The sequence below is a fragment of the Tyto alba genome, unplaced genomic scaffold, assembly GCF_018691265.1.
Source record: "Tyto alba isolate M040663 unplaced genomic scaffold, T.alba_DEE_v4.0 Super-Scaffold_2, whole genome shotgun sequence".
NCBI lineage: Eukaryota > Metazoa > Chordata > Aves > Strigiformes > Tytonidae > Tyto > Tyto alba.
In genome coordinates this window covers 4777436-4788120 of record NW_024881282.1, presented here as the reverse complement: position 1 = coordinate 4788120, position 10685 = coordinate 4777436, and the positions used below count along the sequence as shown (strand labels likewise).

The following is a 10685-nucleotide window of genomic DNA, read 5'->3' as shown; positions in this document are numbered from 1 at the left end:
ACCATTATCCCAAAGTCCATCCGCACAGGGCTGTAGAGATTCACCTTCTTGACGGGTGCTTCTCACCTACCACTCAGAGCTGGAAGAGGCCGATGGTAATGAGGATTAAAGAGGTACAGGAGAACGGTCTCGTCCCCCAGTGAGGCTTGCAAAGCAGAACCAAGTCCTGCGTCCCTGACCAGAAAAAGAACAGGCTGACATGGGGGTTATCCCCTCAGCGAGAGACTCAGGAGGGCAGAAGAGCAGCCCCTGAAATGCACAGCACACTGTTCTCGGACGGCGCTGCCGCCGAGGAGAGCCCCCTCTCCCTCCAGCCCGTTCTCACAGGCGCTCTCAGGGTCGGGAGTGGAGCAGGGCTGCCGCCCGGCCTGGCTGAGAAACCAGCTGGCAGGGAGGCTTTTCCCCCGAGACTGCGGCCAAAGCCCCCTGGCTCAACGAAGGCGACGGAAACCCGCCTGGGCCTCCTGAACTAGAGGGACCAGCGACAGCGCTGACGAGGTCCGAGCAAGCAGCAGGATCCTTCACCCGCGCCATGAGGATCCCGTTCCCCCCGTCCCATCTCCCCGCTCGGCGCCATCACCCCACCACCGCCCCGCACCCGCCCTGAACTACATTTCCCAGAGGACCTTGCGCTCAAGCGGCCCGCCAGGATGGGCGGTGTTTCCGTTACGATTGGCTCGCTGCGGCTGCCCCCTCCCCGCCGCCCGGCGGCCATTGGGTGAGGCTGTCACGTGGGGCGGGCGGGCGGTGCCGTCCCCTCAGGGGAGCGGGGGCGGTGATGGCGGGCGGCATGGCGCCCGGCAGCCGCGGGCAGCGGGCGCGCTGAGGTTTCGTGCCATGCTGGGGGCTCGGGGCGGGTGGCAGGCTCTCCGCCGCTGCGCCTCCCGGCTTAGGGCGCGGCGGCTGCTGGTCCGGGAGGCGCTGGGGGCCCGGGAGCCGGCTGACGGGGTGCAAGTGCAGGTGTGTGGTTGGGAGGCCGGGCTGCGCCTCCTGGAGCGGTAGCGGGCGGGAGAGGAGCTGGAGCGGCGTGGCGCACGCCGCCCGCACTGACTCTGCTCCGGGGAGAAAAGCTGGAATGTCTGCAGCGCATTTTAGTGAACTTCGAGATCTCCTTTAGAGTCTGTAGAGCCAGCTCTCGCTGCATCTCCTCAGGTTAGAGCAGATAGGAAGCTTTGGAGTTACTCAGGGCACGTGCAGGGAACAGCGGTTACTGTGATGTGTGTATTGAAACACCCTCTGTCCAGCTTTGGTTTTATCATCTGCTTAGCTTAGGCGAGAGAATGTGTATCAGCCTGTGTGCTGAGATTTTTAAATGTTTGCTTTAGGTCTTGTTCCACATCGAGGTTTATAGCACTGTTGGATAGAGCCAGCTCACAGTTTCGTTGGTGTTCGTGTCTGGCTTCTGTTGTGAACCAAGGTAAACTGAGATGAATGAAGTTTTTAGCAGTGGAGCTCTTTCCCTTTTCTCAGCACAGGCTTGTGTGTCCCCCTGTTTTCTGCTGTCCTTGACTGACAGAACAGTGGTTGCAGATGCATAGTTCCAGTTTTAGTGCAAGGCCCCTGGCTAGAACTGAGCAGCTGTTGGTATTTCTGGATGAATATCTAAAGGACTGGGGTGCTTGGTAACAGTTTTCAACTAAACCGAAAGAGGGGAGGTTTAAATTAGATGCAAGGAATAAATTCTTCCCTGTGTGGGTGGTGAGGTGCTGGCCCAGGGTGCCCAGAGCAGCTGTGGCTGCCCCCTCCCTGGAAGGGTTCAAGGCCAGGTTGGACGGGGCTGGGAGCACCCTGGGCTGGGGGAAGGGGGCCCTGCCCGGGGCAGGGGGTGGGACTGGGTGATCTTTAAGGTCCCTTCCAACCCAAACAGTTCTGTGATTCTACTGACCCAAAACCCAGTTTGTGGCACACTGGTATTCCTGCATGCACACAGATGAAGCCTGATAGGGGAGGAAGAGGCTCATCCACTATAGGTGTTTTTCACCTGTAGTTTTCTGAATAATACAAGCTGGAATAAACTGATGCTAAAATCGGCAGTTCCACCTTTTTTTCACCCCAGGTCCTTGCTGCTTTGTTGCTCTTCCCCCATGCGGGCAAAAATGTTTTTTGTATTAAATTCGATTGGGGAACTGGTTTGGCTTAAAATCAACCTTATGGCCAGGTGATTGGAATGTGCAGTCTGGTCAGAGTTGGGATTGTCACTGCGTTGCTTCTGGTAAGGTTGAAGTGGTCAAAACACTGCTGCCACATCCTCTGCTGCTCCAGTACAAGCCTGTGGGTATGCTTTTATTTCCTATTGCAGGATGCAAGACTGATCTCCTTATTTAATAGATCCCAGAACAGCCTGGTGAGGTGGAAAAAAAAAGCTCTTGATAATGTTTCTTTGTTCAGGGGTTTTGTGTGTTTTGTTAAGGAGGGTGTACAAGGAAAGAAACTAAGGAAAACATCTGCTATAATACATTAAGCATTATGCATCAAGTATAATGCATATTATGCGTTCTGGGGATTTACTGGAATACAGAGGATAAGCACAACAGCTTCAGGCATGTTATCATATGAAACACCTGTTGCTTTAGCCATAAGAATATGGGGATGCCCAAATGATCAGACTTTAGTTTTAGACTCTTGTTTCTTGTGTTAGTACTTGCCTCGAGTGGAACACCCTGCAGAGATCATTTAGGTAAATGCCTGTCTGAAATTGTGAGGCTGGAGCAAAAACTGAAGTTTCATTAATCATTAGGTTCATGGCTTTAAAATATTCCATTGCTCGTGTATGCAGTTGTCCTTTCCCTGTTATACAGTCCTGTCTAATGCCTTGTCTGTGTTAGTAGCTGTGTTGTAGTTTTAAGAATGCTTTACTTTTGGTACTGTTTAATTCTTAAAGTTTGTTCAGTCTAAACAACAGAAATAGGTGGATTTGCATTGGTTTGTCTGGTAAAAATCCCTGAAGCACCTGGCGCAGTTTGAAGTCATTGGAACTGCTTGGGCACTTACAGTTAAGCAAAAGACAAAATTGATGGAAAAGAAGCAGTTTGGTTGTTTAATCAGTAGTGTTCTCAGTTGTTCTCCACAGTATTATTGTAAGATGAGCTAGAAGCTTCCCAGCGGATAGTATTTCTTTTAAGGGCGGCTTTATCTCAACTCTTGTGAGCTTGGGAGTAACTGAGGAAGTTGTATTTTGGATGATATTACTTTTGCTTGGTGCCTTGGTACTGACTTAAATTTTAATTTCTTTTTAAAGGAAATGTTATTCTGCATTGAAAAACTCAAATTAAGACATTAGCCTGACATGTGCATGGTCAGTTCTGTTGTTTTGCTCTTACGAAGAACTGCTGTGTTATTGTTTTAATTTTTTTAGTCAAACTGGACAAGAATGCTTCTAGATTTTTTTTCTTAATACTTTTTTTTTTTTTTTTTCCACGGGGACAGTGTAGTAGTTTTGATTTTGAGGTGTAAGGAGAAACATCCAAGGCATTAATTTTTATTTTTGTTTTGCTTGAATATGTAATTTTTCACCTGAATGTGTTGGCTGCAGCATCATTGTTTTAACAGTCTCATGACTAAGGGCATGTAAACAACTAGCAAACAAATTTCAGTTGGAACCTTCTTACAGGTGATACAGCAACAAAAGCTGGTACTAAGAAATCATCAAAACAGTCTTGAGTGTGTTATAAAAAACTGCATTATTTGTCTCTTCTGTTTCAGGAAGAAGTGTTTTGAAGGGATATCACTAATAAGGATATGTACTTTGCTAAAATGCTTTTCATCTTCAGAGTGCTTTGCCACTTTCTGTATTCTCTGCTCCCCAGACATGCAGGTAGATCTTCGTTATCCCTGCTGTACCCAGGAGGAGAGTTGATGTTCCTATCTAAGGATTTGTTTCTCTTTGCTTTGAAGTTGGTAGAAAAACTGACACTGACTACTATTTATTTATTTATTTATTTTATGTTTGTTGCTCCTAAAGAAATATTTCCTTTTATTTCAATAAGAAGTCCAGCTCAGCTGGAAGAAGATCATGACTACACAGAGTCCATGCCAAGAAATAACAACTTTATTTTTTTTTTTTACCTCTAGGGCTGGGTCCGCTCTGTCCGATCGCAGAAGGAGGTTTTGTTCCTGCATATAAACGATGGGAGTTCATTGGAAAACCTCCAGGTGGTTGCTGATCCCAGCCTGGAAAATAGGTTGGTCAGTTTGAGATACCTGGAAAAATATCTGTGGTGACCAGTAGTTGGAGGGGTCTGCTCAGGCCTCCTTTCCTGTTCCAGTGGCTCACCAGCAGCTGGCACCTGACCACAGGAAAGGCACTACTGCAGTCTAGGGTCTCTGGAGATGTTTAAACGATGGAGGGTGTCTGACTACTCTGTCTCTACTTAGCTGAGGCCTTGTGGTTCAGTTGCTTGCCTTGTAATTTAGACCTCATTTTCTTAATAGCTGTAGCAGTCTGGGCATTCTGGGCTATTGTTAGACTTGCCTGGAAATCAAACAACATAGCCAGGGATAACTGTCTCCCAGGTTTTGGAGAGCACTGTTGCTATTCCTATAGTAACTTTAGGGCTGGCTCAGTTGGCATACCCCCTAGATAGGCATGCCTAGTCTATTATAATAAAATAATACACTTGTTTTACAGCTTCATTTTGTTACTCTCAAACAAAAGTTTTGTTTGTTCTTTGGGCTAGGGTTGGGAGTTTCAGGATGATCCATGAACCTTCTGCATGTAACCTGATTTTAAAAAAAACCTTTTTTTAATTTTTTTTTTTTTTATAGGCCTGATTTGTCCCCACCAAGAGCCCCTTCTAATAAAAACATGTCTCTTTCCCCCTTACTTGTCCAACATTCCTACCTTGTCCTAAATTACTCTGTAGCTTTGTGGATCTATTCATATTCCCACTTACACATTTAATTTTTCATTTCATCAATTAAGCCCTATGGCTACAGTATCTCTTGTGATCTCAGGTGGTCCATCTAAATTAACAGGACTCTCTCTTCTGTATGTAGTTGACTTTGTATCAGCTCCTAGTTAAGCTCTTGTTTTATCTTGGTTCCTTAGAGACCTGACTTTTGGAAGTGCAGTGGAAGTGCAAGGGAAGCTGATCAAAAGTCCTCACAGGATGCAAAACATGGAGTTGAAAGCTGAAACCATCCGTGTGGTGGGACCTTGTAATACTTGGGTATGTCACTGCAGCAGTAGTCTAACTGATAGGACTGCTTTGGAAATTAATTTCCAAAGGTCCAAGTATCCAGCAAAGCATGCTTCAAACTGTATTTTCTTTAAGTCTGAGTGGTCCTGCAGGCTTTGATTTGTCAGTGGTGTCTATAGGGTATGTCAGAGGAGAAATGTGGGATCACCATGGAAGCTCTCTTCTGGGGCAGAGCTGTTTCTGTGTGGAAACTGGCACACATGCTGGCAGCTAAGAGTGTGCATTTGTCCCACCCTGAAGCACTTACCTGTGGTGGGTGGTTTACCTGGTAAGTCTGGCTGGGATATGAATTGGAGAAGCCGTGGGACTGACAAAACACTCTAGATTGTGTGGGTGGAAGAACCGTTTCTGCCACAGGCACATTTGGAACCGCCTTGCTGTTGCAGCAGTGGGATGAACAGCTGGCTTTCAAGGGGGCTCAACACCCAAAAGGTGGAGCGTTTCAGAGCGCTACTACCTCCTCTTGTGTTCATGGCTCTTGCTCTGCCATAGACATAATAAAATCCACAAAATAACTAGAAAAAATAGGCAAAAGCAACTAGTTCTCTGGTCTGTAAATGACAATGTGAGTTCTAGTAGGCAGAGGTGGTATTCCATGGATAGTCATAAAACTACACTGACTCCAAGTTCTCATCCTCTTATTTTTCTTTCCTTGTTTTTAGTCATTTCCTCTGAAAATGAAGGAGAGGCACCCACTGGAGTATGTCCGGCAGTTCCCTCACCTGCGATGCAGAAACAACACACTTGGTTCCCTTTTGAGAATCCGCAGTGAAGCTACTGCAGCCATCCACTCCTTCTTCCAGGTAGTCCCTTCTGTACCGAGCTTTATGTGTAGGTCACTCCCCCAGTTTGGCTTCACAGGAGCATGTTAGGAGGGAGGGAGCCGGATGTCTTGACTGCAGGGTATGAATTTTGGACACAGTGGTTTTCTTTCCAGGCCTGGGCCTGGCTGAGGCCTTGGCCAGGCTGTTGCTTATGATCAAGTTAGCACATCTGTGGTCGTGTTAGTGTTTTTCCACCCGTTTCCTGTTAGTTAATTTATCCCTTGCACTAAGTTGCAATATAATGGACTGCAAGTGTGTGTGGTCTGTGGAACACAACATACTATGGAGTTGTTTAACCCACCCTCAGCAGTGACCTTACAGTCCTTGGACGGGAGCCTCCTCCCACATGGAAAAATCTGTGATGCAGGAAGGCTATCGACAAACTGACTCAGAGCTTCATGTTACTTTTCTTGGTTCTTGCCTTTCTATTACTGCCTTCTGTGTGGATGCTGTTAGCTGAGATTAGGAGACTCCTGTTTTGATGCATTTCAAGCTGATGAGTGGCAGACACCTACATTTTATGAATGTGTCGCTCTTAAGCTGGGGGCATGGCACAGGCTTTGTGCAGGCGGTGGGGGCAGTGAATTAACTCTGATTCCAGGGTCTGTATAGAGACCGTGCCATTCTTTGCTTGAGTAGATAAAGAAAGGTAGCAAGTCCTCTAGCGCACCTGAGCCCTTTCTTTTAAAGCTGTTCACTGAAATAAAAATGTTTTAGTTTAGATAAACTGGCTTTATCTTGAGTAGAATCATATTCAGAGCATTCTGATTACAAAATTTACATACAGTAATTAGTATGACCCAAAGAACAGGTCAGAATTGTTGAGATTGAATTTCTGGTCCCGGATATGCTGGTATTTGTCACCTGCAGTGACAAAGAAGGCTTGCTTGCTCTAGCAGTTATTTGTATGGAATGATATTTAGAAGAAATATTTATTTTATTTTAAGAACCTAATATAAATACCGTGTCTGGTAAAGCTGCTGGTGGTGTCAGCAGTGTGCCAAGTTGTAAGGCAAAACCCAGCTCTGTTGGGAATCAGTCTCTTCTGGTGTCCAGCCACTAGATGGCATTGCCGACAACAGTTTGTGATTTCAAATATGGACGAGGAAACCAACTGAGATACCAAAAAGCATTTTATTCTGACAAAGGCTTTACTTCTCCAAATTAATTCCAGCTCAGACTCTGACATACCTTCCAGTTAAAAATACTCAAGAGCGGAGCAATATTTAAAAATATAATGTATCATTAATTTAACAGCAGCAGCTACACTAAGTTTATTTTTAAAGGGATAAGGAAAATTTGGTCCCAGACCTGATATTTGTGAATGCTTATGTCACAACTCTCCTAGCATCAGGAATGTCTGTGGTTTGCTCCATTCCTAATGGAAGGAAAACTGTCTTTTTAAATTGCCACCTACATCATCCCAAGGATGTTGTAATTTCTGACTTGACAATATCAGAACCCACCATGACTAGAAAGTGTAATCGGAGTGTTTTCACTGTACAAAGCTGTAAACAACGTAATGGTGAAAGAAAACAAGTGGGGTTTTTTGAATAGACACTTGAAATTATCTAGGCTCTCTGTAATTTAAAAACTTTTTTTTTTTTTTAGCCTATTAATTTTCAGCAGTGAATGACTAATAGCAAGTGCCTTTTGTGTGGATGTTGAAGGCTAAAATGTCATCTTTAAATATTCTCTTGAGTACTGTGGTCCATGTGGGATAGGAACACTGTTCCTAGGCACAGTAAAGTAGTTGCTGTGTGAATGGCAACCTCCATTTTTCCCAGTAACTAACTTCCAGGTTTGTTGGAGCCACTAATGTGACCTGAAGTACTTTAGGGACTTTTATAAGGGGAAATACCCAAGAGATTTTGATCTTTCAGACCTGTGCAATTAATCTTCCTTTCCAAAGCATGTAAGAGGTCTTCTGTGTGAAATGTGTATCTTTACAGCAACTGCTACCACTGTATGAGGAATTCAGGCAGTTTTCCAAAAATCTCATGTAGGTTTGGGAGGCCACATGACCAGCAGGTCTCTGGAGTATGCATGAGATTGCAGCAGAGATCTGCATTTTATATTGGTGGGCTGAAACTACCCTCCCCAGGCAAAGCAAATAATTCTGGTTCTAAATCTTCTTTCTGTGGACTAACTGGATCTTGGTGCACTCAGCAAGCCAAGGCCTTTGCACCTGTAACCAAGGTAGCCTACAGCTGACTGCAGGGACTTTGCTCCCTTTTGGTCATGTTAGGGTACTTCCACAAAATGCATTGCATGTCCATACAAACTCTTTCATCCAAACTAATTTTAGTTTGATTCTTAGGATGGGCAGTACATACTGCTCATGTATTCCTAGCCTTTTAAGTAGTTGGTGATAAGGACCAGGACCTGTCACGTGAGTGGTCTATAATGGTATTATTCTGGCAGAAGCTGTGAAACTAAGCTTTTAGAAACGTTTGGCTTTTTTTTTTTTTTTTAATTTGTGTTCTGTGTGAGTAGACAATGGGCTATGCTGTGTCATTGCCTGCATCATGGTAATGCTGGCACACCCTGATTTTAAAGGGTTTCCCTTTGTGCTAGACATTAAGTGATGCAAGAGAAAACAAATCCTTTGTTCTCACCTGAAATCACCTAATTCTAGGTTCTTGTTTGCCTTGTCATGCAAAGGTATGATTGCTGTGCTTCACCAGTGGTCTCAGTAGAGAGACAAATTAGAAAGGTGCTGTTAGTTCTGTTTTGCCTCTAACATGCTGCATGTGATTGTCTGAGGTCTGCTTGATATACCCATCCACTGAAAATTGTGTTACAGCTTGTTTAAAAGCCTACAGCTGCATTGCAGAGAAGTCCAGAGAATAGGGGCTCTTTCTTCATACAGCTGTCCTGGTTTTCGAGGCCTCTGCTGGATCTATGAACTATTAAATGAATGGGTAATCCTCCGGGTCCCTAGAACATGACCAAGCCAGGGTATACCCTGTCTCTTAAAATCAGTTTGACTTCAATATCGCAGAATATGCAAGGTGGGACAGATATTTTTGTGGTGGTAGAGTGTTTTTCAGGCCCCTCTCTCATGCAGTGTGTGATTTCTGTCATCTAAAACACTTGATCATTTCTCTTAGTGGAGAACACTAAGAGAGTGTCCTCTGCCTAACCACCATTTTCCAAAGCTGGAAGAAACTGAAGTGTTGAGGCTGTAGGGGTAGATTTGATTGAAACTGCACAAAAATATAGAAATACTGGAGGAGGTGAGAAGGGGGAATGGTGTGGAAATGGGCAGTTGCAAAAACCCATAGTAGTGGCATAAATCTAATTTCTTTATGAAACATGGAGGAAAAAGCACAAGTAGTAATTATTGATTTGTAAATTGTGTTAGCATTTAGTTAGTCCTCTGTCTTTGTCCATGTAAGGCAGAAGTTGCCTAAAAGAGTCTGTATGCTGTCCTGGTTGGGGGCTAATAGCTGAGTTATGATGTGTGCTGGTTGATGTCATTCTTGAAGTTGACATTTGATATCTTTAGCTAGTTAACTTTAGTGTTCTGTCTGTTCCAGGATAATGGCTACATACATATTCATACCCCCATAATTACATCAAATGACTGTGAAGGTGCTGGGGAGCTCTTTCAAATTGAGGTAAGTTGAGTTTCATAAAGTTTGTTTTGTTTTTTTGCTTGCAGAGCAGTTCTGGACACATTGAAGGTTAGAGGAAATGTTTGTCTTTACAAAACCTTTCCTTTATGTACTTCTGTGATTATTTTTTTAATATAGCAGTCCTTTGCTTCAACTAATAATTTAGACAGAGTTAAGCAGATGCATTACTTCTTTTTTTTTTAATTGCTGTTTTGTGTGCTAATCACCATCTTTTGTACTGATGAGGTTTTTCTATCCCTGGTGCTGTGGAAAAGTTTATAAAGAACAACAGAAGGAGATGGAACATCTTACTAAATGGAAAGATGTGATCATAAGAGTCCAAAAGATAGGATGCAACATAGGACAGCCTACTTGATGCAAATATTTCATAGCTTTGAAGCAAAAAATACAATTCAGCATGAGAGAACTCCTTAAAAGAAAGTCGGCGATACCTAAGACTCCTTTTCATCAGTGTAGATATTCCTCCCTATGAACTAGTCCTGTTGTATGTCAGAACTCTCCCCTGATATTACCAAGTCTCTCCATCCATCCACCAAATTACTGCCACAATCTATCATTATATGAAGTACTCCACGGCTTGGGTCAAAACCTCCTATGACAGTTAAATACAGCTATAACCACTAAGATCTTCCCCACAGATTTCTCGTGATTCCTAACCCCCATATCCGTGAATCACAAGAAGTTCCATCTGCCTGTTATACTTGTATATTTGAAATTCACTCTTCTGTCTCCAACAATTACATCCATTGCCACTTACGATTATTGGCTCTAGCCTTACTGGTGAATCATCTGTAAGCAAAAGAAAAATTGTTGAGGTAGCAGTTGCTTGCTGCGGAATTGTGTCTTCCACTCTGCACAGCCTCATGTCAAAAAGCCTCCTTGTACTGGTTCTTCAGGATCTCGGGGTCTAACCTGTGCTACTAGTGATTCCCGTCCAGTCCATGTAGCTCAGCTTTTTCCTTGCTGGGACAATAGAACTGATTAGCTAAACTAAATTGTTCCTGTTTAATTGAGATCCCTTA

At 44.2% G+C, this 10685-nt stretch overlaps 1 protein-coding gene across 4 annotated transcripts in view; it reads left to right on the top strand.

Annotated features, from left to right (window-relative positions):
• Positions 1-774: 774 nt before the first annotated feature.
• Positions 775-10685, top strand: part of NARS2 (asparaginyl-tRNA synthetase 2, mitochondrial) — a 52884-nt gene continuing 42973 nt past the window's right edge. For 2 of the 4 annotated variants that reach the window (XM_042791985.1, XM_042791984.1), the window contains exons 1-5: positions 775-960; positions 4072-4181; positions 5048-5168; positions 5861-6001; positions 9565-9645. In XM_042791985.1, the coding sequence (XP_042647919.1) occupies positions 838-960; positions 4072-4181; positions 5048-5168; positions 5861-6001; positions 9565-9645 (576 nt within the window). In that variant the 5' untranslated portion in view covers positions 775-837. Of the gene's footprint in view, positions 961-984; positions 1153-1398; positions 1418-4071; positions 4182-5047; positions 5169-5860; positions 6002-9564; positions 9646-10685 lie in introns of those variants that run through there. The other 2 variants (XM_042791986.1, XM_042791987.1) reach the window with 2 other exon arrangements.